Source organism: Mesitornis unicolor, unplaced genomic scaffold (genome assembly GCF_000695765.1).
Source record: "Mesitornis unicolor isolate BGI_N332 unplaced genomic scaffold, ASM69576v1 scaffold5846, whole genome shotgun sequence".
Taxonomy (NCBI): domain Eukaryota; kingdom Metazoa; phylum Chordata; class Aves; order Mesitornithiformes; family Mesitornithidae; genus Mesitornis; species Mesitornis unicolor.
In genome coordinates this window covers 12,343-39,487 of record NW_010190153.1, presented here as the reverse complement: position 1 = coordinate 39,487, position 27,145 = coordinate 12,343, and the positions used below count along the sequence as shown (strand labels likewise).

General features: G+C 42.2%; 1 protein-coding gene across 1 annotated transcript; it reads left to right on the top strand.

The window, feature by feature from the left end:
* Positions 1–142: 142 nt before the first annotated feature.
* On the top strand, positions 143–26,362 carry PIK3R3 (phosphoinositide-3-kinase, regulatory subunit 3 (gamma)). Its single transcript, XM_010186308.1, has 10 exons — positions 143–322; positions 15,320–15,431; positions 17,852–17,950; positions 19,391–19,571; positions 20,398–20,523; positions 21,278–21,420; positions 22,578–22,754; positions 23,574–23,648; positions 24,026–24,196; positions 25,613–26,362. The coding sequence occupies exons 1-10, from the start codon at positions 217–219 to the stop codon at positions 25,812–25,814; spliced, it is 1,392 nt and encodes a 463-aa protein (XP_010184610.1). The 5' UTR covers positions 143–216; the 3' UTR covers positions 25,815–26,362.
* The last annotated feature ends 783 nt before the right edge of the window (positions 26,363–27,145 follow it).

Here is a 27,145-nt window from a genome sequence, read left to right as displayed (position 1 = left end):
AGGGCGGCTGCTGAGGAAGCTTGTGTGGTGGGGGTTTTTTAATTAAGTTAGATTTTGCGATTTTTAAAAAAATCTCTTTTTTTTGCTAGAAGTGTTATTTTAGAGCGGGGTGGATTCTTCTCGGCGCCCCCCTCCTCCCCCTTTTTCCCCCCCCTCCATTAAAAGCCGAGAAAGCCAGTCTCTTCTTTACAAACCTGCCGGGACTTGACTGTCGCGATGTACAACACCGTGTGGGATGTGGACCGCGATGACACGGACTGGAGGGAAGTGATGATGCCCTATTCCACTGAGCTGATATTTTACATTGAAATGGACCCTCCAGGTAGGGAGCCGAAGCCGGGGTGCCCGCCAGCGCACCCTTCGCAGCGGGTCGGGGCCGCCTTTCATTCCTGCCTTCTCTTCCCCTGCCAGCCCTCCCTGCTCCTTTCAGACTTTTCCCGTTTGAAAAAGGAGGGGGAATCTGCAGAGGGGGAAGGAAAACAAAACAAAAAAATATATATTTAAACTTTGCATAAACTTTCCAGGGACTTGAACCCAAGTCTTGGGCAAAAGTATTTTAATACTGTTTTTTTGGGGGGTGGTGTGGGAGGATAACTGCGATTTATGGTGCCTTTTGGGAGGTGGAAGGAGGCAAGAGCAGAACAGCCTGTAGCCCCCTCTCCCGAGTCTCCTTTTTTTAAGACTTTATTGAAAGCCGTATATTTCGGCTGTATTCACTTCGAGAGGAGCATTTTTATTAGCCTCTTCACCTGTGTGCCTTTATGCGCCTGTAACACTTTGATGGTAGTGATTTACCTACCTCCATTCAGTTCCAGTTTAATCGCTTTTACAGACCCTTTTCTCGCCTGCTCTCTTCCAGCATTGACAGATGAGGTGTGTGTTGTCGCTGGGTTTCCGTGCTGGGGGGATAATACTTGGGAACAGGCTGGAATCCATCCCTGGAGGCACTGTTACTTTGATAGCGCTTAATAACCTTGTTCAAAAGGATTTGATACAACCTTTTTTTTTTCCCATGGATTGCCAGTGCTGAAAATGGAGAAATGTGTTGTCCCTCACTTGCCTGAAGTTTTCAGATGGGACAGAAAGTTTCTTTTGTGTCTGAAGAGTGAGGGAAGGCTTACAAGGAGAAGAGGTTGAGTGTTTCTTTGGTAATGAATTAAAGCAAGAATAAATGGGTACTGGTGAAACTGTATCTATACCTGTAAGAGTCTAACAGGCTGAGAGCAGAAAGGTAATGGAAGGGCCTTTTATGTTCTCAGGTCTCTAATCTGTGCAGCCTGAAGGTACAGTAAAATATGCACCAAAAAAATCTTAGCTGGCAGAAAAATTGATAGTGAATGAGTACTTCAAAGTGGTATCTTCAGTGTGGCCTGTACTGTTAGACTTTCAAAATGTACTTCTCAATCTGTGCTTGGATTGTGGCTTGTATCTCCAAGTATGGTTTAGTCTCTTTGTTTCAGCAGAGTGAGCTCTGTTTTTCTCTCCATAGAGATGGGGTACTTTAATTAAAAGAGGAGGAGGTGATCATCCTGAGGTTTTTGGATCTCAAGGACCCTCACTCACTTCCTCTGGTAACTGACACTTTAAGAATTGGACAGATCTCTCAGATGCACAATACTGGCCACTGCTCGTTAAATTCTTGCATAGCTGACACTGCCTGGTTTTAGATGTTACTCCTGAAAGCATAAAGTTCAGTCAAATCTGTTTGCTTCTGTGAATTTCAAAGGATATCTTTCTTGTAAATGCTTTTTACTTTAGCTGTTTATGAGGTTAGTATTTGTATTTGCTCATATCAAATGAACAAATGCCTGAGTTGCGCTGTAGGTGATGTAAAATAATTGGTGTGAAGTTTTTTTTTAAATAAAAATTAAAGCCCCTTGAACAGCTTAGTGCAAGGAGGCTGCTAAAAGGGGCTGGCCTAACTAAGCCAGTCAGAAAACAACTTTCTAATATTTCTGCAGGAATTTGACCGTGCAGTCTTAGGAAGTTTATGTTAAAGCAGCAGCACTTCTGTCATTATTAATGCCAATATTTCCATCGCTGAAGCCTTATTGTCAGGGATCAAAGCTTTGTATAGTCCAAACACCAGTTAGCGAAGGGATTTAATGTTACATGCTGATCCCTGAAGCATTCGGTAACTTTATCTTTCATATTTTTAAAGTAGAAAAGCCAGCGCTGGAATGATGCATTGTATGATCCCCATGTGTATGCCCTGATTTCATGGGACTATAACCCTTAAATTGCAGGGGGAAGGAGAGAACGGTGCAGAGGTGGTCTGCTTTTTCTTGCCCAGAGATGGGGTAGAAAAGTGTTTTCTGATCTGGGACGATAGGTCATCCCTAAGGGGAGTGTGGAGGAATTCATTTGGAAGGCTTAAAAACTCGGCGTGCCTCGGGATAAAGTCACTGCATTTTGCACCCGGTAACAACCACAGCTCCATTTGGCCCACTTCCAACACAAATTTGTGCAGGTTTTCAGGACAGCATTCCCCCGCGCGGTGGCTGGAGTTCCTGAGCAGCTGAATGGTGGCAATATGTTTTCTCAGCGGCGCACAAACTAACAATATGCAGTGAGTGTTCCTGCTGCCAAAGGAGGCAGCGCTGTCTTTTGTTCGCAGAACTTGCACGAAGAGATCCCTCGTTGGTCTTTATGCTGCAGTACCGAGCATCGACTGATACCGGGAGCCAAGTGTCTCAAATCACGCACGACTGCTCTTGATTACATTTTAGTGCATCTAAACTTCAGGCAGAAGACAAAAGCAAGGTGAACGTAATGTGCAGTGTCACCTATAACCTCTAAGTCAAGGGTGAGGATACTGTTTCTTGTTAAGGGCCAGCAGGCCTTCAGTTTATCTTGGCAGGCTGTCTTAATACCCACCTTAGTGTTGCCCGGTAATAACGCAGAAATAAAATCCTGTGATGGCAGGCAGCCTGCAGCACAGCCGTGGCTTCTGTCAGGCCTCAGTGCACCTGCACCAGCTTATCAGCGTGCTCGTGTTTTCTGCCCAGGGCTGTAGGTGTAAATGGATGCTCAGAGCAGGTCCTGAAGCCTCTCTGCCAGAAGGCTTGCTCAAAAGTTCAAAACTAATAATGAAGTTGATGCCTCTCACACATGAATTTTCCCAAACTCCAGCAGAGGCAGAGCCAGGCAACAGGAGATTACTAGCTTTCTGCTAGCTTTTAATCCATCCTGAACACAGGAGTGGGACCAGGGATTCAGTTCTGCCAGCCTCACAAAGCACGCCTTGGAGCAGGACGACTGCAGCAGCAGCAGTGGTGACAGCCAGCAGGGTGACTCCTGCTACCTAGGGCTTCTTCCTTCTACTTGCATGTCTTTTGGTGTAATAAAATGTATTGCTGGCATAAGGTAGGATCATCTGTATGTGGCAGGTAATATTGGGTACAACTAAATAACTGTCAGTGTCTAAAGACAAAACTGGAACCATCAGTTGCATATAGTTAACATAGTAGCTTCTATACTTTAATCAGAATTAAAGTATTATGGCCATAGCAGCATCATATGCTGGCTCTGGGATTAGGAAACTGGCTGTCAGGGGTTCATGTTTGTTCTTGCTGTGGGTCTTGCTGTGTGAAAAGACAAGGAAATAGGTTACTGGGTTGAATTTAGTTATTTAATGACATCTGTTCAGGTCTGAAGAAGTTGTCACTGCCATAAGTTAAGTTTTTGAACAGAGAATGTTGAATTGACTATGAAAGTTACTAGAGTACCTAAAGCATAACTACCTCTGTATTACCTTGGTCCTATTAAGTAGGACTAAGTGAAGTCTTTCCCTCTTTAGATCTGGGATATGTTATCAGTTGTGTTGATGATAAAATGTGTAATCACTGAATACGTTTTGTCACAGTTGGATGAAAATCACTGAGAGTATTCTGCTGGGATTTCAGACACAGATGCCAGCAAAGATACTTGGCTCAACTACAAGTTAGAGGTTAGTTTCGTTTGTGTGGCTTATGAAGAAAACCACAAGTTTAAAGTAGGCTTCCTACTGCTGGATGGGCTCTGTCCATCTGTGAGCAGATAACAGAACAAGTGTTTGTCCTAAAGCTAAAGGAAAGTTACCTTACCGACGCCTGTTAGGCCCAAATATGACTGACTCTTTAGAACTTGATCCAACCATCTTTTTCAAGAATATCACTCTTCCTTGCCTTGTGCTCAGACCAGCTTTAACAATGCTGCTGTTTCAAAATCCTTTAATCATGAAGGTGAGGGGGGAGAGCAGCAATAATCTGTAGGCTGCATAGTTCAGTCTACTTTGCCATAGCAGCACTGCCATTCGATGAGTGAGACAAGTATTTAAGGGAAAAAAAGTGTATTTATTCATTACAGTTTCTATTTTCTTCTCATATATAATTTGACAACCCTTGTTTTAGGGGAACGATACTATAATTGTAATTTGGAAAACACAGGGTTCTGATTTCAAGGGCAGTGTTTATTCAGAAACCAGTCGTACTCTATCATTATCCATGTTATAGTGGAAACTGAATGTGGCTTCTCAAACGGGGTTTGTCGTCTGCAGTAGCCAGATGTAGGTGAACGCTGTGTGGCTATGCCTGACTAGTTTTCCAGTGGGAGAACAGGTGCAAATTTTAATAGCATTGTCAGTATTGTCCTTCAGCTTATCTGAGCTGACTCTCGGAGCTTATCAAAGACAAGTTCTGCTCTTGCACATCTTTAGAAAAGCAGTTGTTCTACTAGTGCACGTAATTAAGACAGCAGCACTGCAGCAGCGACTGTCTCTGCAGATTTCAGTCTTGCTGAAAGTCACGATTCCAAAAAAGCAGATGTTGGGGGCTGAGAGTTTCCTTGTTACAGAGGGGAAGTTTTCGCAGACTGTTTTGGGATAGAGCAGGGAATAAATAAGGCTCTCGGTCACTTGTCGTCTGCACATCCTCAAAAATGGTTTGGAGTCTGATCTCCTGTGAGGACAGTGATGTGCAATGTTTGTGTTCTGTTCTTGTTACACCTAGATTTCTGTAGTGGCCTTTTCATTTGATGAGTGCTGTAACCATTTTCTTATTTCTGATTGCATTTTCAGGCTTGCTTTTGCATTCCTTGCATTTGGTTTTCATTTTGATGACTCTTAACTGTTCAAGAATATCACTCATCAGCTTTCAATTACATACATGAACACAAAAAATAGTGTTAATGTGAAGTGCAATGATGTTTTGCTTGAGATGGGAGAGCCTGCTTTAAAGGCTGACATTTTTGTTTATCATTGGGCTTTCAGATGATGTAGAAATAGCTGGGGGGGAAAAGCTTGCTGGAGAGAGTTGTTCAGCTCTGTGTTCTGTAAAGCTGTAAGTTTATACAAACTGAAACACGGGAGAATGTTCTGAAAAGATACCAAGCTCTTCACCACGTGTCTGAAGGCAAAACCTGCAGCAAAGGTTATTTCTGTAATTGTTGTTCCAAACAATTTTGTGTATTGCGTGATGCCTGTATCTGACAGGAGTTCATCACTGTGCTGCTTTCTTCTGCTTCACCTTTTTAAAAGGAGAAGACTTCTTGGGATTTCCTTTGGGGAATACTGTTTTCACAGCAGCAGAGTGAACTTCTGTCTTTGCCATTGCCTGTGATATCTTATTCCAGAATGAAGCTATTCGGGCTTATCTTTGCTCTGCAGCTTGGGAAAACAGACATAGCTGGTCATACGTATCTGTGCCCAGTATTAAAAGCAGTTGGGTGCCTTACATCATCTCATGTTGGTTATTTATTGAGTCACTTTTTGGGCAAAGAACTAGAGAACACTGGAAAGAGCAGCATAAAGAATACTTTTATCAACATTCCCTGTATGTTTTAAGGCTTAGGCTTTATTATTGTCAGACTATTAACTGTGTTGAAACAGGTTGCTGTAAAACTTTGGCCTCGTTAAAGCAATAGGTGCATTCTAGTTTTTTGGACACTCGTTTTTGTAAAGTAGGTTGCTGAGTAATGCTTAAAGAACAGTCTCTGCTCATGTACTGAATGCCCCTATGGAAATGAGTCAGATTTTCTTTTTTTTCCTTTTGCTTTTTATCTCATTTCTTCTGACAGGTTAAAATTTGCACAATAGCTAAGTAAGCAGGAATTTGCAGTTCCCTTCTATGCTACAGCATGTGAGCTGTGCCAGGTTCCCAAACAATGTGAGTGGATCTTACCTCTTCAGAAGAGATTTTCATTGTCCTTCATCTTTGCTGTGCCCTCTGCTCAACGGACAAAGACTTTGCAGTGTTTCAGTAAATACATTCCAGTGTTGTAAGTTCTTCTGGTTCTGAAGAAAAGTGGCTATACACAGGGAGCTTTATCAGAATTCATACAGTTCAAAAGAAGCGGAGTGCAAGCGGTGCCTGTTGTAGCTCTGCCATAAACAGAGCTCAGGTGCCTTGCTGGGCCCTGCCTGGTGAATCCTGGTGCTGAAGCACAGCGCGCTCTGAAGCTTTGCTGTGGCTGTACAGGATCCAGGTTCTCCTCTGGCTCTGAGTCTGACAGCACACTCGAGATGGCTCCCCTCCATCCAGTGCTTTTTGAAAAAGGAGATGAAATACTCCAACTGCTTCAGCCTTTGGCTGCTTCAAGCATTCGCCCAGACTCTCTACCAGTTTTTGTGAACTGGAAAAATATTATTTTAATGATAGTTCATAGGAATGTTACTTCTTCTAAAATCAAATATCCCAGAAGCTGATGCACAGTTATTTAGGAAAGGCTTGGAAAATGTCGTGTTTCTCAGCACAAAAACTTGTGTGTTTGGACAAATCAAAAATCATCAATCTGTATCCCCTTCTTCTTTCGCTCAGAATAACTTGAGGTTTGGTTTGCTGTCACATCAGGACTCTTGTACTTCAGGTCAGTTTTCTTCCTCCAAACACAAACCTCCCATTTCCTTCTATGAGCTACTACCAACTCTGTTACTTTCCTCCTCTTCCCCATGAAAGCAAAAAATCCACAGAAGCCGTTTTTGCAGGGTTTTTACCTTATCCTAAATTTCAGCCTCCGTAGTCCCTAAAGTCTGATGCTGCACATAATCATCTTTGCCTTTGGAGAAATTCTGTCCTTCCTTGCATTTGTCCCCTCAAAAAACCCAAACAAAATGCCTCGAAACCTGCTGCAGCGGAGCAAGAGAAAAGTTGCTGTAATGAGGGAACACAGGTTTGCTCTTTGAGTGCGGGCAGTAGGCTTGCACTCCAACACCTGCACCACGAGAACCTTACAGAGGTGAGATGGATGAGAAGTTCATCGACAATGTTGTGTTCGTCAGGTCCGTTGTCTGTACAGCCCACATTTGAACATGGCAGTTAACTTTCTCAGGCTCTCTGTACTCATGGTGCGCTGCCCTGTAGAGTCATCTTGGGAACACCATAGGAATCTAGATGTTGGCTCTCCAAGGAATGGCTCCCAAGCATCAGATCAGAAGTGTTGGGTTTTGTGGCATCTTTGCTCTGATTCATCTCCTGTCTCCAGAAGCAATCTCTTGAAGGATACGAGGAATCAACAAGATGGCTGTTCAAGATCCTTTCTGGTTTGACGGTTACAGTATAGTCTCACTGATAGTTTTAGGAGAGTGAAAAAAGTGAAGCTGCTGCTGTGAAATGGAGTTCGTTGAAATGTTTTGAAGATCACAGTGTACTTGACTGAGGAGATTGAATAAATTTTCTGTTGTTCCACTTTGAGATCTCAGCACAAGTGATGGGTGTGCAGTCTGAGCCCAGCTGGACAACTCCATGCCTGCTGTGAAACTGGGCTTCTGCTGAGGGCACTGCATAGGACTGCATGGATTGGGACTTCGGCCTTGGAGGGACTTCCTTCAAGATCAAGGTTCTTAGAAAAGATGGTGTGACACAACACTTTTCCTGTGAATACTTTTTTGAACTTCAAATTTCTTCTGGAGTGTTGATTTAAAATGCACTTTTTGATCTTGGTTTAGATGGCACCCTGTTAGCAATTTAGGTGGTGTTGAAATATTTCTACTTTGGTAACTAGAAATTAGTTTGACATAGCACAGAGACAGGTACTGTGTGAGGAACAATTTTACATGCTGCTCTGAAAGGTCTGAGCTAGTGGTAAGCTGAAATAAAATGCTGCTTAGAGCAGCAAAAGTCTCGTATTTACAGATGTATTGTTATTTTTAAGTAGGCTCTTGTGCAGTAGACTTCTCAGTAGTGCCTGTTATTTCCATGAATTTATTCTCCTGTGAGGTTTGTACCTGATGTCTGGGTGGATGGTTAGTCTTTGAAATGTCTGGGGAAAACAGCCCTCGGCTGTTTTTATTCAAAATGGCTTTTTCTTTTGGCTTTGCTGGGTCTCCTAACCGCAGTGTGTCACTGCTCAGGCCTGACTTCATTCTCAGTCTTCTGCAATGAAAAGCTGGTTCTTAGTTTTTGATCACTGTAGCTCTGTGCTTATGCTAAATTTTGTCCTTTTCTTACTCTTACCCAAAAAATGTATCTCCATGTATTGGCCGAAGAGTTGTTCGAAGACTCTACCTGAGGAGAGGTAGGAAGGACACTGTGGTATTTCTTCTGTGAAGACAGATGAAGAATGGCTTAGTTAGTGAGTGAAAAGGAGAATCTGCCTGCTCCTTCCATCTTTGTCTATTTTTATCCTATAGTCTTCTAGACTATATAGGACATTGCATACTGTAAAATACAATTGGTCTTATCAAACACTTCAGTTTTTCGGGGCCAGTAAAATGTCTGCCCCTGACTTTTCATCCAGAGAGTTGGTAAAAGCCAGGCTAGGAGATAAAGCTGTTCCTTCCTAAAGTGAGCTGTGCATCTGATGCTGGGTAATTGGTGCTTCTGAGTGATAAAACATGGAAAAACTTCTAAAGTATTGTTATTGTTTTGATATCCAGCGTGTTAATGTGTGCTAATAATGCTTGGTAAGTAAAAGAGGGCTTGTCCTTCTCGTCCTTCTCATGTTAACTTTAGGACAGCCGTCTCAGCCCTGACGCTGCTGCAGCTTTGCAGCTGCTATGCTGTGGTTAAACAGAAAAACGTTTTTCGTCAAGCAGTGAAAATAATTGGGAAGTTGGCTGTTTTTTGGCGTTGCAACTTCATGCGAAGGCCGGAATGAAGAGAAGATGCCGCGTTTCTTTATAGTACAGAAGTCAGAAGATCCCAGTGGCATTTACCTAGTAGCTAGCATCTTCCATTTCTTCCCTCTGAGCTCATGAAGTAACAAGCTTTGCAAAATACTGAGGGGCGCTTGTGAAATGCCCCAAAGCATTCTGGATTTGAGCCAGCCTCTTCACACACGGTTGTTGTGCTCCGTTCTGCAGGTGTCCCACAGCAGATAATCTTTTAACCTGTGCGGTAGCTGTGGGTGCTTGTGAAGAACAGAGCGCAGCAGAAGTCTGGCAGGCTCTAGGAGGTGAAACAGTGGTTGGGAGGTGTAGGAGAGGACCGGATAGCTGGGGAGTTTTCAAACAAAACAGATTTTTATCAAAAAAGCCAATTAATCAAAACTGAAATATTTCTTAAAGGTGTTGGGTTTTATGAAAGTTTATAGAAACACAAGCCGAGCTATAATGGGAGTGTTTTCATTGGAAGGCTGCCTGGCTTTCCGCCAGTTTGTCTGCTGTTTTCTGTAACGAGATATTGAAAGACTTCAGTTCTTTGAATGTCTTACTCCTTGGCATCTCGCCTGTTTTGGGGGAGGAGGGCAGAAAATATGAGCATGCCTGAGGTTCTGTGGCCGGCAATAATGCGATCGAGTCGCTTCCTCCTCTGTCCCTGGAGGAGCTCTTGGTGCGTGTTAGCTGCCCTCTGAGAAAGGGCAGCTTCGAAGGGCATCGGTGCTCGGTACTTTGCAAAACGGGGCTTGGCAAGAGAACTGAGGAGCGGAGATGTGGAGCTGCCAAGATAACTTACCTGCCAGTGGTGAGGAATGACCTGCTGTCAGCAGGTGTGCAGGACCCTCCTCTTTGTCAGCTGGAAAAGCTCTGCAAAACCACGGTGCCTTGTTGCTTTGGCCTGCACGCACAGGACACGATTCCTCTGAAATTATGTGCAAAAAGCACCTTTGTTCGGTGGCTGCTCTTTTCTCTAGTGTCTTGAGGGGATCTCGTGCAGCAGTGACAAGCACAGGACTGCTGAGGCAGAGAGAGATTTTGAGGCTTCGCCTTGGAGGCATTAAAGAAATAGAGAAAAGTGTTTGAGAAATGGAGTAAGGCTACAGAGAGTAGTTAAAGATTGGGTGGATTTTTTTATTAACAAAAAAAAAAGCTAGCCTTCATTTTCATTCCAAGTCCTCATCTATACCTCCACAGGGAAAACCCTTCTGTCCTTAAGGACTGTGTCATTAAAATGTTAGCTGGCCTAACTGTGGATTACTTGCATGTTTCCATAGCAATGACACTTTCTAGAGCTTTATATTACAGTTTGTAGGATATCTACTGTACGTCAGCCTTTTTGAAGGGGGAATAACTAGTTCAGAAATGCTCTGATCTGTTTTCTGCTTGTCACAGGATGGAGGGAGAGCAGATTGAGAGCATCAGAAGGAAGGCTAGTAAACAAGCTCAGGGAGGTGCTGAGTGACTTACAGTTTACTTTCAGAGTAGTTGTTAGTTGTAATTATTTGTAATAGTAAGATAGAGTTAGTACTGCATTTAAACCTGCTATGCTTTTAAGTATCTAGCCTGCAGCTCTTGGAAAATACTAGAAGAAATACGTTATGGAGCCATTCTTAGACTAAGTGGCATGTGCCTTAAAATTACAAATTAGAGTTTAATTAACTGCCAGGTTTATCTTGTACACAAACAGTGCAACCAGAGAACAAACTGGCTGCTTGACTGGATGCCATGTGGAATGTAGCTCTTGGAGACCCAAAGAATTCTTTTCTTCACTCCTCCTGAATTAGTGCCATTGAAGACCCTCACACATAGGGGCTCCATGACTTCTAGATCACGTAACCTCGTGAAGTTTTTGGTTCAAAATCTGGCTGGGAGAAGTGCATCTCATGGAAGTCATGGTGTACTTTGAAGTTAAATTCAGGATTAATAGAGCCCACTATTTTCTACAAGGGACCTTAATTTAAAAAAAAAAGACAACAGTGCTAAACTTCACACACTTGCCAGCTTTCTTGGTTGTCTTGGTGTCGGAGGTGGTTTGGATTTCAGGGAATCTTGTCACTTAAATCTTGAGTAGCCTTTTTAGAAAGCAATTGTACGCAGTCAAGAAAGCATCAGAAAAATTACCTTGGCAAAGGCTAATCAATAGGCTTTTCTCTCTGAGGACCTGTGCTGCAGCTCTGCAGAGCAGCTCGGCTGGAGCTACCTGCTGGAGCCGCACGGCAGCCTGCCGGGCCCTGACGTCAGCAACATCCGATCCCAGGCCTGGCCCGCATTGGCTGCCGCCGCCCCCGCTCCATCGCCAGCTCTTTTTTATTTCCCCCTTCCGAAGTGACACTGATCTGGGATTGGGATTTAGCTCGAGCTAGGCTGCTTGGGGAAGCTAGAAATTGGGGGCTAGACTAGCTAAAGAAAGAAGAACCGGACATGCCTGCTAGGGTGTGAGGGAAAGCCAGTCTGCTCTCATTGCTGTGTGCCAGGCAGTCACCGAGGGCTGAACCTGATCTTGGGAATGCAGTCATGCTGGAGTGGAAGGGTCCAGCTGAGCTGTTGCCTTTTGAGTTTTGGAAAGATCTGTGCCGTAAAGCTGTCCTAGACACATGGTAGGAGAAGGATGCTTGTGTATCTGGTGCTAAGAGCAAGTTCTTTATTAGAACAGATAGATCCACTGTGCTGTTATTCACTTGAGATCAATGTTCTTTTTCTCCCAGGAAAAAGGAGGCAAGAAACCATCAGGATCATTCACTCTAATCAGAACTTGTTGTGAGATAAAGTAAGATTGTGCCTGTGGCTAGATCAGAATTGGACGCAGTGACATGGAAAGAAACACCGTTGCTCTTGAAAGCATTGCTGTTGACTTCAAGGCAGCTTTATTTTACTTTACTGTAGGATTTTAGCTCTCTAATGTGCATCAAGTAAGGTATATACATCTGGGTTTTTAAAAATTTTAAATAAAAATTTGTAGACTCTTTAAGGCTCTTTGTAGTTTCTCATAGAAATATCACAGAGTTTCTCCTGGCAGGGTGGTTAGTATTGTGTAGGTACTAATAAACAGTATTTTAGGATGTCTCTTCTAGCAACCCATTGGGCCAGCGTTAGGAGAACAGCAGTAGGGCGGATGTTTCTCTGTTACAGTAGACTTGCCATGCTATTACAAAATGCTCCTCTTGTATCATCACAGGTTCTGGGCTGTGGGGTTTAAACTGCCTTTAACTACCTGCGCAGTTCTCCATTTGTACAGACTACAGTCGTACCAGGCAGAGAGGGCAGCCAAGAAACACTGAGAGGGATGGGAATGTTCATCTACTGGGTAAAGCAATAGCAAGGGCCTGGTCTGTATCCAAGACAGAGGGAAACCTATTGTGACTCAGAGTTCAAAGTATTGAAAGTAAAGAATTAGATCCATAGCTCTCTGGAAACAGGATCCACCCTTGCAAATACTTCTGTATTCTTAAAATGTGCATGCTATTATAAAACTTTTTTCAAAAGTCTGTTGTGAAAAGGACTGGCTTCCATGAGTCAGGTTTTACAGGAACTGGTCCAAGCCTTATTCTTCTCCCTGGAAGAATTTCCTTCCAGTTTTCTCATGCAGAATGAAGTTCTGCAGACAACCCCCGACAGTGAGAACTGATACCTACCTGTTAAGGGAAATAAGGACAAAACCCCACCTGTAGTAAAAGCACTTGCTGTAATGTCTATGTATGTGTCCATATGCCAGACTCCTCTTCCCTACCTCTCTGGTTTTTGTTAGTCTGCTTTTCTGCCCCCAGTGCTTTGGAGTGAGCCCTAACAAAGCTGCTAAATAATTCCACAGTATATAAAGGAGCACAGCTTAATCTTGCAAGGAGGACTAGAGGAGTATTCAAGTACTCTGGAGAATACTTGAAAGCCTCTTCTGGAAAGCCCCTATTACCAATGTAAAAGAGGCTTTTACACTAAAATACCTTGAAGTTTTTTATAAGTCCAAGCCTTAACCTGGAAGACCCAGTGAAATAATTACTGGTGCTGGTATATTTTTCTAAGAATTCTCCATGCTGTTGTGTGTGTTTTACCTGCATCTTCATGTGCTTGTTGGTGGCTCAGAATCGGCAGAGATTCTGGAGCAGATCGGAACATCTACAGCTCTTCTGAACCAGGGTTTGCTGCCATGTGCAGACACTGATGAGACTCAGAGCCCCTGCATCTGTCCTGTCACTTGCTTGGATGTGTAGGGTAGCACTGCCCAGATGTGAGGTGGGGAAGAGGGATTTTGAATTCGGGAACTTTGAATGAAGGAGATGGAACAGCACAGGGCACAGTAAATACAATTGGTTCTGCAGGTTTAGCCTGGATATGCCCCTCTGACCCTGCAAAAGTAGGATGGACCTGGAAGCTTCAATCAAAGTAAGGTTAGAACTGTGTCTTACTCTCAATGGTGCTTTGTACAAATACTTAGGTGCTGTGCAAACAAGTGTAGTACTTGAGCTAGGAGTAATTAAAGCCTCGTGAGCGGGAAGCTACTTCACTGAATGCAAAGGTTTTCACCTTCCTTTTATAACAAGACCTGCTATTGCCTCCCTGGATATGCATGCACCTGAAAGTTCCTAGCTCGCCCCATAAAAAGAACCTGTATGCTGTGGTTTAATGCTCGGTCCACAGAATGAATGCTGCTATCTGAATCAGGTGTTTGGTCAGCAACCCCAGGGTGCAAACGTCTGGGTCAAGGTTCACATTTAGTTTAGATTGGCTCAATTAAAGTATCTACTGGTTTGTCTGAGAACAGTGAAGGTACTGTGTTGGATATTCAACGTGAAATGGTATTTGGAACCGCAGTTGGAAGGCTGTTTTCTCTTCTTTAATGTGGGAGGTGTGGCTCGGAGGTGAGCAGAGGGATGGTGCCAAGCAGCACACCTCTCAGCGTTAAGCCATTCCGCACTGGAGCTAGAGATCAAAATTTTCTTACTGCTTCCTTTATTGGTGTTTCTGCTTGTGCGCTGGGACTGTGTGCATCTGAAAGATGGCTGTTGTCAGCGTGTGTCAGGTCTGCTCGCTGATGCTTGTGTAATCTGATGGCTAGGGCGCAGGGCTGGGAGCGCAGATGTTCAGGGTCTGACTTAAAAATGTGCTAGCAGCAAATCGATGTGTGTAGCTGCTTTCTTACTCTGAATTAAAATATTACCTGCCCCTGTGAAACGTTCTTGTCTTGTGAAATGCCTGAAAAATGCTCAGTTTTGGTGGTAGTGTTCTTGATAAAGCATTTGGACTCTGCGAAGTAGGGGAGAGCACTCAAGACATTTTTCTCAAAGAAAACAGTGTCATGTATTTCTGCTGACAGACAAGTCTCTACCAATACATGACCATGCCCGTGGCTGCTGAATTGCTCCTGATACAGGGCTTACATGAAAGACTGTGATAAAGTTGTTTGAGCAAAAACTGGCCACATAGAGAGAGCTTCGGTGCATTGTATGCCCTTACATCATGTAACCTGTTTTGAGAACAGAAGTAAAAGCCTGTTTGCCTTGAATTCGGGACATTCTGGGCATATATCCACTAGGCCTACAGACGTGCAGTTCTGCCTGTCTTCGTGGGATCTGTAGCATCCCCTTTCCTGTGGTAAACATTTCAGTTGTGTAACGCGGTGCAGACACTCTAACAACGATCTAATGTCCCATTCCCCCTTCCTTTATCCTCTTCCTTGGATACCTCATGTCCTGTAGTATTCAGAGCCATAGCTTTTGTTCCTAACGGGAGCCTCAATGACAAATCTAGTATGAAATACGAACCTTGGGTCTGCGATGGATACACCACTGCCCAGCCACCACTTCTCTCACTAGCAGTGTTTTTCCCTCTGAAGAAGAGCCCGCTCGTTCGCTCTTCCAGGTTGCCTTAAGGACTGGGGATGCCTCAGCAGCTGGAGTTTTTTCCATGGTGGTGCACAGTGCTCTCCGGGCTGTGGCTCTCAAGCACAATGCACCTTTGTAACTTGTTTGGAGGTTTGGTGATTGCCCTTGTAGTCATGCCTGAGCCAGTCTTCCTTTTAACAGAAACTCCCATTTCCTCATACTGCTTCCCCTCCCTTGAGAGTGTGTTTGGTTTGGGCACTAGGAAATCTAGGATCACGGTGCCGTTGTTGAGTTCAAAATTCTCTTCAAAATTACAAATTCCGTTTATTTTAGGAGAGCTTGAAATCCTAAGTTCAGGCTGTGTGTTTTTCTCTCACTTTTTCACTGTGACATTTCATTTACCTTTCCTTAATCTGTTCTTCGTTTTCAGCTCTTCCTCCAAAGCCCCCCAAACCGATGACTCCAGTCAATACAAACGGAATGAAGGACAATTCCAGTTTCTCTCTGCAGGAAGCGGAGTGGTACTGGGGGGACATCTCAAGGTATGCAATACTACTAAAATACCTTAATTTGAATATATTAATACATGTTATTTTTAAAAAGAATAAGAGTCTTAGACTTTAAGAGAAAAAGAACGTGCCTGTTTCAGGCAGCATTTTACAGGAGAGAAATACTTCAGGACTGCAGCTGGCAAAACACCTCAGTGCAAGTCTTCAGCTGGATTCAGGACTCGTGTTTAATTTGTTACTGTTCTGGTGCAGATATTGCCAGTCTTGGTGACAGTTATTTTGGGTTTCTAAGTTCTTCCAGATACACAAAGTCTTTAAAAACGAGAGAATTAATTCATAGAATCATAGACTGTATTGGGTTGGAAGGCATCTTTAAAGATCATCTGGTCCAAACCCTGCAGTAAGCAGGGAATGCATTCAAAAGAAAAGTGCTTCTGGATGTGTTGGCTAATAAGGTTTTGTAAGCGTATCGTGCTGCGGTGCATGCAGTTGCTTGCTCAGGATAAAAGGATTTGCATTCTTATTCTTGGTTTCTCTAATGTTTGGTTAAAATTGTATCTGTATTCATTTCTGTTACATGGTGGTATAAAAACAGCTCCTACAAATGCCGACCATCACCAGCTTTACTAAGCAGATGATGCAGACACATACCAAATAAATTAAGTTTTGCCTCTTAAGGAAAGTATTTTCTATGCATTTGGAAAATTAGATGGCTTGGATTTAGTTCAGCAAATGAAGTGCCAGTTTTTAATATACTTAATTGCATAAAAGACCTGAAGTGTCCAGTCACTTCTTTCCCTCTTAAGGCACTGCTGAAGAGTCTAGAATTTGGAGCTCTAAGGGAAAACGTGTGCGTGCTGGGAGCGTGAGGAGGAATTGCTGAAACTCGTGCACATCACACTTTGAAACTCTTTGCCAGATAAAGGCAAGAGCAGCGTGTTTGCCACTGTAGTTCACTGAAGTTCTGAGAAGGGAAATAAAGTTTTCATATCTTTATTGTACCGCCCTTATCTTTATGAAGCAAACCTGCATAGATCTTGCTTTTGAAGGGCTTCAGCGGTGGTGTTTTTCTGTTAATTCTAAATCGAAGCAGAGTGGCAAAACCTGATCACAGAACCCACTAGGCAGGGTTTGTTTAAAACTGCTCGATATCGGTATCAGTTTATTGACTGTGAGTTTGTTCCTTAATTAACAGTGCACATGATGGCAGGAGCTAACAGCATACAAATCACATTGAAGTGGTTTTATTAGATTGAAATGTGATACACATGCATGAAAGATGGAATTGTTTATGACCCTAATTTGACAGCTAGCAGGTATGGACTGCACTGGGCTGTCAGAGCAGGAGCCAGGTTCTTCAGTCAAGGACTTGTGTTAAACTTGTTAGGAGCTCCAGGGTGCAACTTGTAGGCATAAGCCCAATTCCTAGATCATATCTATCCATTCACGAAGGAGAAAGCCATTTGAGTTAACTGGGTCCAATCTGTAAAATGTTCTGAAAGGAGTAAGGAGATATTCATGTGGCACTTAACAGGTGTGGTGTCAGTTTTACCTCCAGAATGGCTTTCAGGTAGCAAAATCCTAAGGTTATCTTGTAAGAATACTTTTGTTCCTTAGTATTTGAACAAAAAAGCTGCTGTTGATTTTTCTTTGTAAGATTCAAGTAGGCTTCCTACCTCACTTAGATAATGTTGAGGCTATCTAATAAACTTTAGTTTCCAAATGATTGTTTTACAAAGTGCTTAGTGCTTCTAGAAACTTGTGAGGAAGCATTGTAAAGTGAGATACGTAATCTGTGTGAAATGGTCCAACCTGGCAAGACACTTAACTCTTCAGCTGAAATAATTTTCTTAATATTTACAGGTACTCACTTTCACTTAAAGATTTCTTGATTTAGCTTAAAGTTTAAAGCTCTGGACTGAGTATCCTTTTGCTTCAGTTGTGAATAAGGAAAAGTTGCACTGAAACTTGCAAGGTTGCAGTGGTTTAAAACTGCTGTAAATAAGATCAGAGTTAAGCTGGTAATGAGTTTCCTGAGAGACTGAGAGAACTGTGCTAAACTCTGCACACCTTTGAGCTGTGGTGTTAGAGCCCATTTCTTAAGAGGTCAGGACTGGCTTCTCAAAGGACACCCATTTCCCATGTGGACTTTAAAACCTGAGCAGATTACAGGGAAAGTTTGTGAACTCTGAGACACAGCCACTACTGTTGCTTAAACAGAGACTTCTTCCAAAGTGGCAGTTGACTGCAGCTGCCTTTTGTTTTTTTGGTATAACTACACAAGTTCAGACTTGCTTTAGATGGCCTAAAAGAACGGAGAGCCTGAAAGATTGCCTGGTATTTTGAAGATTGAACTCGTTACGCATGCTGGTGTCACATCCAGTATTGATACCAGTGGCAAAGATGATCGTGTCTTTAACGCTTCTAATTTTGCCTTCCTTTCCATTCTCCAGGGAAGAAGTAAACGACAAATTAAGAGACATGCCAGATGGAACATTCCTGGTGCGCGATGCATCAACCAAGATGCAGGGAGACTACACTCTGACCTTACGGTAAGCACTGAGCAGTTGTAGTCCCTATAGTAAAACACTGAGTAGCTGGTTGTTATACCAGTGGTACCTTAAAGCTGACATGGCTCAAGTTAGGAGATGTTTCCAAAGGTACTGCAGATCACAGAATGAGCAAATAAATAGCCAGGTCTAGTAAGTCGGTTCTGTTCTGTGCATGGAATCCTGTCCCTCACTCAACACTGCTGTGAGGATCTCTGTGTGGATGAGGTGGGAGTCGAGGAGAGACGCTCAGTAGTGCTTCATAGTTTCAGAGCTGCTAAGGTAAAAGGTCTTTATAAAGTAGAGCTTTGATTAATGGCAGTGTGTTGAATATCTCATCAGCATGCAGCTCTGGAGAATTGAACACAGTGTCTTTGTAAAAAGAGTGTCTTGTGCTTTCCGATCTAAAGTTTAGGAAATACTGAATTGGAGCCATGTTCCTTTCTTCATTAAAATTGTCTGCAAGTGGCAGACTTCCCAGAGCTGCCCCAGCTCTGTCTACTGCAGTTCGGCAGCAGACCTCATGTGACTGGCTGCTGGGGCCTTGCCCAGCCTGCACAGCCGCTTGCTGCTGCCGGCCTCCCGAGATCGGCTGTTAGAGACAAACAGACGAGGTGCATAAGCCACTGCCTCTGTAGCACACCTTTGGGAGTTACTATGATATGGCAGATATTTGATCTTGCCGTGAAATTCCGTTGTTTTAATGGCAGGTTTGACCCCAGCGGTGTAGTTTAACTTCTGTCTTGAAGTTCACGGCTTGTGCACTAAGGTTTGGCATGACTTGGTTATTTTGCTGAATGCGGATGTCTTTAGGACCAAAATTGACAGTGCAGGAAGGACGGGATATTGCCTAAACAGTCTGCTGGTGGAAAAAAAAGGAAGAAATAAGCTCTGCATTTGTGGAAACCTCTAGAATGTATAAATCTGGATAATGTAAAGTCCTAAACTTACAGTCATCTTGTAATCCTCAAAGGATTTTGTTTAGGTTCATGTATCCTGTATTAGCATCCATAACTCAAAAGACTTGTTAATCACTGTATAAATGTATATGCAGTTGTATACTATTAGTGACCCCAAATCACAGGAAATTGTAGGTTTGGGTTTTCATATGGCTCTTTTACTCAGCCATCAGTATCCTCCTTTCTCCTTGCAAAACTTTTGGCAAATCTAGGTTTTAAACGCCATAAGCTGGTTCCAGAATGTACGCATAGGAGGAGGTTTACTTTGGGCTTTGCTCCTGTTCAAGTAGTATCTGATTATAGTTCTGTGTGTACTGACTCTTAAACTACCTAATATCTGCTAGTATATGAAGAATCACTGTGAGAGTGTCGTGTCAAAGCCACTTGCCCAGGAATCTCACCGGTGTCTTTGTTAGCAGCCTAAGTGTTGAAGAGGGATAGGAGGTACGCAGTAAAACTGTTAAATGATTGTGCTGCTTTACAGGAAGGGTGGCAACAATAAACTGATCAAGATCTATCATCGGGATGGAAAATACGGCTTTTCTGATCCACTGACATTTAATTCAGTTGTGGAACTGATTAACCACTACCGCAATGAGTCTCTTGCTCAGTATAACCCGAAGCTTGATGTGAAGTTGATGTATCCAGTGTCCCGGTACCAGCAGGTAAGATCTTCATTGGACCCCAATAGTTTTGAGTGCAGACAAGAAAAAAAATTGCAAATGTGTACATAACTTTGTTTTCTATGTGTGAAGCCTGATTTATTTTTTTTTTTTACTGAAAAAAGAGTTTTCACATTTGTCCTCACTTTGTAGTAATGAGTCTTCCAAATTGGCCATTTAAGTGTCTTCATTTTATCAAGTTTCCAGTCTCCACCTGAACAGTCAATAGAGAAATGAAACCCTGACATACAGCACATTTGAGCCTCTCTGAGAGGCCTTTTTTTCCCCCCTTAGACCCTGGTGGACCCCTCAGGTCACTGTTCTAGACAGTGTTGCCCTTGGAGCACGTATGAGCCATGCAGCTTCTCTGTGCATAGCCACCTGAATTTTTCAAGAATATTTTTAAAAGTTTTGCTCAGTAGCCCAAGATGCTGTCCTGCATTCAGGAAAAAACTGCAGAGCTTTTTAGAAAAAAAATAACCTGATCTTTAACTCTAGATTCCAAGAGTTAATTTCTTCCTTTCTCCCAGAGAAGATAGCAAAACTTGACCTAGGCTGTAGTGTGTTTTTGGAAGCTTAGTATGTTGCCATAGTTCTTGTTATCCCATAGTTTCAGTTCCTGCTGTCTGTAGGAACAGTAAACTGTGGAACATTGTGCATGGAGGAAGGGGGGTTTAGATACGGTATAAAAATACAAATATAAAAATATAAATAAAATATTAAAATGATGTCAATAGCTGTAAAATGCAAATGTGCACAAGTGGACAAATGAATACTCTTAAGGAAAAGCTGCTTTGCTTGAACACTTAATAGCTTTTTGTATGTACAGGATCAATTGGTGAAAGAAGATAATATAGATGCAGTAGGTAAGAAGCTTCAAGAATACCATGCTCAGTATCAGGAGAAGAGTAAAGAGTACGACAAATTGTATGAAGAATATACCAGAACATCACAGGTTGGTTCTACTTTAGCTATCTGGAGAGTCTGTTTAAAAAGTAAAGATTATTTTGACCTGTTATGGCTGATAAAGGCAGTCCAAGGTCAGAAAATACAAGAAGAAAACTCATGTAAAGGAGTAAATTGTGGAATAGAGCAAGGTGGTTTCAAAGGTGATGGAAACAGTGAATATTACTTGTTGCTGGTAGTCCTAGAGGTATGGTGTGGGGCAAGGAAGAAAGAGGAGCTGAGCTTCTTAGTATAAGGTAGAGTGGTGGAGAAGGCCATCATCTACAAGTCTTGCACTGCAAACTCCTTCCTTGGCTGAGTGTTTCCAGCTGCTGTACGCTGCAGTGAGAACTGAAGAGGGACTTGCCCAGGTTTTTTATGAAATCACGTTCAAATCGGATGCAGATATTATACATTAAGGAAGTGTGAATACAGTATTTGGACTGCTTCTTGTAAAATAAGATAGTTCATATATGCAGAGGAGGTTTGCTGGCAGACTTCCTGCAAACTAAGATGGAAAATATGACTAAAATATTTGAGAGGTTTGCAGCCTAATAGCATCATATGGAGAAGGGTAGACTTACAAGGAGTAAGTCTTCCCTGTACTTCTCTCTCTAGTCAGACATGTGATTAATCAGTTTTAAATTTAGTCAAATTTTGACTTGCGGGGGGAGAAAAGTTCATCCTTTCAGTCAATTTAGGGCACATAATCAAGTCTTGCATTGTCATCTGTATAATGAACAAAGGCCTCTTTCCTCACATAGGAAATTCAGATGAAGAGGACTGCAATTGAAGCATTTAATGAAACTATTAAGATATTTGAGGAGCAGTGCCACTCGCAGGAGCGCTACAGCAAAGAATACATCGAGCGATTTCGCAGGGAGGGGAATGACAAAGAAATTGAACGGTAGGCTCTCGCGTCATGTTTGCTTACAAGGAAGAACCAGTGTCTGCATTGACACTTCCATGAAATTCTGTCATATAATATTGCATCATATAAAACAATTCGTAAACTCGGTATTTTCTCAAGGTGTCTGAACCTTCAGTAAAGCCCTTTTCTGTCAGGGAATTGTATTGTAGACAGAAGAGGTGGGAGATCTCTGAATTATTCTCTCTTAAATTCAGTAAATCAAGATACTATGCTGAGGATCAGGAATTAATACTTGCATTTGCTTATCCCACTTCTATTTGGATTTACTCAGAGTATAATTCAGAAAAATCTTTACTTGTAAACTACAAAATGGACATAGATCTAGTGAATCTCGTAGGTTACGATCAGTTTTAGTAACTTTCAAAGAAGATCAGTATTTAATTGCTGCCACCTGGTAGTGGATAGTGGTTATCTAACAAATTCAGTAAGGGCCTCATTTGAAATTGCCCTTCTGTGAAGAAAATAGCAGAGAAATCTGTATGTGGACCTTTGAAGAAATGCCAGGTATAATGCCTAACTTGACACAGTGCTTTACGAGTCGTGGTAGGGTAACCTTAAAGAGATTTTTAGACTGAAAACAGTTGTATGTAACAGTCTTTCTATGTGATTTCAGTCAAAGTGAAGCACCACAAATCAGTTAACAGGGGAAATATGTTGTTTTCTGGAGTTGTACCAAACCTACAAACTAACTAATCTTGAGCAAAGGCACAGTGTTTCTTCCTGGTAGATCTTGATCACTAATTGAAGTCTGCATTTGAAATCTTGCTAGTACTGATACCTGTGGTGGGATTGCATAATTGATATACCAAAAAGTGACTCTGACAGTGAAGGAGGAATCTGTTCCAGCTTATCCTCCCTAGGGGTAATTTGATCTTGCATCTCTGCTAGAAGAAAATACATATTAAGGTAAACTGAAGGTTCAAACTATGCAAAACGGTGGTAGGCCTTCTGATAGGAAGTCTTTTCTGGCACTCTTACAGTAATTTTCATGTTAAGACGGGATGGTCAAAGGGAAGAGTTACTGTTATGGTAGATAACAGTTCTTGTGATACTCCTGTATCAGTGCTACTGGTAAGGTTCAGTCCTTCTAGACTGGTTTGACTTTATCTCTCAAATATTACACTTGTTTGCAGGATAATGATGAACTATGAAAAATTAAAATCACGCCTGGGTGAGATCCATGATAGTAAAATGCGCCTGGAACAAGATTTGAAGAAACAAGCTCTGGACAACAGGGAGACTGATAAGAAAATGAATAGTATCAAGCCTGACCTAATTCAGCTCCGCAAAATCAGAGATCAGTATCTTGTGTAAGTAAGCCTGACCTCTACCTCAGAATAGTGTCTCTGATGAACCTGATTAATGACTGCTTCCATTGAGATAATGTGAGTTTGATTTTCTTTTCATAACCAAAGTCCTGTGAGTGCTAAGGTGCTACACTCTCTGGTATGGGATGTCTGAGTAATTGGTTGGCCTCTTCATGACTTTATTACTTAAAGACTCTGCCACAACTATATGCACATTCTGCAACTCCTGTAAATAAAACATATAAGATAAAACACAAAATCTGTGCCTGCTAATACAACAGAGGTTAGTATTTCTTGTGCTAAGTTTGGCAGATGTGGCTTGCACCCACCCTTGATGTCACCGACACCTTTCTTACCCAGCTGTTAATGTTGTTGGGCTGGACTCGGTGCACTGGGATTCTGGCAGAACACACTACCTCAGAAGGTGGTGCTAGAAGGTTAGAAGAAGTCAGTAGCAATATCCATTTTGTTTTCCCAAGAGACACAGGCAGCTGTCACAATTTGTATTCTGCTTCCTTTCTGGACAGCACTGTGCAGAGACAGTACAGTACTTCTTCCTCAGCTCTACCCTCCCGTTTCTCCATTTAAGAGGTTCCTTCATGGCTCCTTTTTGCTGCGTCCAGTAAAGGAGGCATCTCAGAAGATGATGCAAGGAAGTCCTCTTATGGAATCTGTGATCTTTCTATGGCTTTTGCTACTGGAGAACAAACTAAGCTCCACACTACTTTGTGGGGCATTGCGTCTGAGCTTCAGCTTGCTCGGTAGGAAAACCCGTGCATGTACTCTGAAGTAACGTATTAATGTGTTCTCTTCTTCTGGCAGATGGCTCAATCACAAAGGGGTGAGACAGAAGCGAATAAACGACTGGCTGGGGATCAAAAATGAAAATATTGATGAGTAAGTGTCATTATAGATAGGATTTTACTGAAGTGTTCTTCATTAAGAAATGTTTCCTCTTGTGGAGATTGGTAATACGAAACACCAGTTTCATAGTAAGGACTGTAGAAAAAGGAAGGACTGCAGAAAAAGGGAGAAATTATCTAGGAGAACTATGTCATGAGGCAGCAACTCTGCTGAAACATTGAGGATTAAACAAAGTTGGAGCAATTAAGTTTTAAGTTGAATCCTTTAATAGGAGTCTATTAGGAGCCTGACCTCCCAATTTGGGTGTGTTCTGCTATTTCTCTGAATGATTTCTCCAAAAATAAATGACTCTGCTTATTAACTGCTTTACTGACCACTGGTTAAGTTAACAAATTTATTCTCTCTTTCAGCACATACTTTGTGAATGAAGAAGATGAAAACCTGCCACATCATGATGAGAAAACTTGGTTTGTCGGTGATCTCAACCGTATCCAAGCAGAAGACTTGCTCTGTGGGAAACCTGATGGAGCATTTTTAATTCGAGAGAGTAGCAAGAAAGGATGTTACGCCTGTTCTGTGGTGTAAGTCTATTTTCCTTTTTGTTCTAACTGCTATATTCATAAATCTCTACCACAGCTCTTTATTTTGGTGAACACAAGCCAGGCCTATCCTAGGCCTACCCATTGGAACATGTTGCATGTTTGCATGAAGTCCAGCATAGCAAAGCTTTGTGACAAGAATGTGCTTCGAATGTGCAGTAACTGTAGTCCTAGCAGTCTCTTCAGTTACCACAGTAGCTAGTAAAAAATGTTGAAGTATCCCATCTCAAAGCTCTACAGTCATAAGTAAATTAAGGCCAAATTGTCTCATATTCTTCCTTGCCAAGGAACGCATGGGAAGAAGAAAAACAGGGCTGTAAAGCTCTTAACGTCTTCCATTCTCATTTTCAGGCCCAGTCAACTCTAGATGCTTTTGCTTGTATGGTTAAGATAATGGCGGTGCTTCAGGAGGCATTATTTGTGATCAGTAGTTTTTGACATTCACACAGCCTTGCATTGATCTCTTGTTTCACTTCATTTTATGCTGGTGTAATGGAGGTCAGAAATACTTTGATTCCATTATCTAAAAATCCTTCAAGCCTGTTCTGGAGCGCAAAATGGCTTTCACCGATTCATTTCACGTGAGGTTAATTGCTTCTGAGAGCAAGTCGGAAATGAATATGTGAAGGTGTATTGCCTCAGGGTAACTGAAGGTTGTAGTATCTGTTATGTTCAAGACACTGTCGCAGTCACTGAAGTGGTGGGTTCATCAGATACTTTCACTTGGTTGGTATCATACTACAAGTTAGCAAAGGGATGACATGACATAACCTGTTCCTACCTGTGACTTGGACTGTAATAGGTTCCAGTGCAGGGATTACACAACACTCCATCTTTCTGGCAGGTAAGTTTTTCTAGCAGCTTTGGAAACACTGTGTTACAGTAACGGCTTTGCCAAGTTAGGGACTCAGTTGCTATGACTTCAGATAATGAACCAACTTGAACCCATGCCATGCTTAACAGTAAAAAACGGGCACTGAATGTCAGTGCTGCATTTCATGAAATACTCTGTAGGTCCTAAGAATTTTGGGGGTTTGGCTTCTTTGCTTAGTATCTTTCTAGATAAGTTGAGCACAAAGTCTTAGCTGACTGCAAGTGCTTGTCTTGGTTAAGCTCTTGACTTTTTTTTTTCCTCCAAGAAAATTTTGGAGAACAGTGCAGTAGGGAATTCTTCTGCTGGGATAGAAGAGGCCTCTTATGAAGATTATTATGCAGGAGTGTTTAATGGCATGCCCTGAAGCAGTTTCTTCAGACTATATTAATCTCTACTTGCATCTGCTGGGTCCTCTATTATGTAGTGCAGTGACTGGCAGGGTTGCTGCATTGGTTAATTGTTAATAGACTGTCACTTCGGGTTTGTCCTTTGATGTTAAGCTCTTCTGTTTCCTTCCCTTGCAGAGCTGATGGAGAAGTGAAACACTGTGTGATCTACAGCACTCCAAGAGGTTACGGGTTCGCAGAACCGTATAATCTGTACAGCACGCTTAAGGATTTGGTTCTTCATTACCAGCAGACATCCCTTGTCCAACACAACGATTCCCTAAATGTCAGGCTTGCCTATCCTGTCTACGCACAGATGCCCCCCTCTCTCTGCAGATAAATTCTGGGGATGAGGAAAGTGTTGGCTATCTTGGATTCTTTTCTACAATTTTTATTAGAACTTGGAGGGCATTCTTTCTCCTTAGACTGCTTGTTTTGCACAAGAAGTGATTCTGTGAATGTGAATCAAAAAGAGGCCTAGCAGCAACAAGACAGCAACTTGGGTGTAGGTGTCCTGGTGCTACCTTAAAAGCTCAGCTGTGCTTTTACACTGATACTTTTGTTTCCTTATGAGGGGAATAAACTCAAACACAACGCATACAAAAATACTGGAAGCAAAACATGGTTTTATGGAGATAATTTTTTGCCAGGCACCTTCAGTGGAACTTCTAGTTGGATTTTGTTTTGTCTTGTTCTTGTAGAGACAATTTGAAGCCTCTGGTTGAGGCATCAGTAATGTCTTTCAGTCTTAAACTCCCAAGAAACTAAGGGGAAAACTCTACCACAGCAGTTCTTCTCTGTTAATTTTAGCAGCTTCACTGCGATTCAGCCGAACTTCCAAAAGAGGGCTTGTCTTGAGGTAGCATTGAATTTGGTGAGAGAAGACCAAAGGAATTACGGGAAAGCTTCAGGTTTTTATTTAAATGGAAAAATGCTTGTAAAGAAAAGTTGCTTTATGTTTTTTTTGCCAACAGTAACAAAGTTTTGGTTTCAATGGCACTACAGGTCTTCACTTAAAGGAAACATTTATAACCAAATTGAACACACCAAAACTTTGTTCGTGGCTAGATTGAGCACTTACGGGGAAGGTTGCGTTAGCATCTGCACATACTTTCTACACCAAAACTTGAAACAAATAAAAGGAAAAGCTAAACATTATGTTGCTTCAAAACACTAAATTTCTCTGATCTGATGTAATTGCTCACTCCTCGGTTTTCTTCACCCCCTTTCCTCCCATTCCTCAGCTTGAGATTCTGTTTTCAGTTTTTAATGATACTCTGCTTCAGAATGTAAACTAGGATGAAGCTTGCACTCGCCTGTTGCAGTTCTCTTGCTGAACAATGACAGACTCTTGTAACGCTTGATTTTTGGTATAGGAGAGGTAGGTACATTTGAATGCTTCTGGATGGCTTATTGTACCAAATTCTCTCACAAGGTGTAGTAATTTCCAGCTGTATAGAAGTAAGCATGCCTAATCATAGATCTCCTCTGATTTGTTCCTTGCCAGCGAGGTTCTGAACCCTCACACCCCTTCAGCCAAGTAAGATTTTACACTGGTAAATTCCCTTGTAGTTATTTTGGACATGATGCAAAACATGAGAAGGGAAGAGAGCCGTACTCCTCAGTTGTTGGATGTCTGGTTCCATCCTTTGGCAAGGGCTGCTGTCAAAT

Coding starts and splice junctions, on each gene's coding strand:
- PIK3R3 (XM_010186308.1), top strand. CDS start 217: ATGTACAACACCGTGTGGGATGTGGACCGCGATGACACGGACTGGAGG. Junction 15,432..17,851: donor TACTGGGGGGACATCTCAAG/GTATGCAATACT, acceptor TCCATTCTCCAG/GGAAGAAGTAAACGACAAAT. Junction 23,649..24,025: donor AAAAATGAAAATATTGATGA/GTAAGTGTCATT, acceptor TCTCTCTTTCAG/CACATACTTTGTGAATGAAG.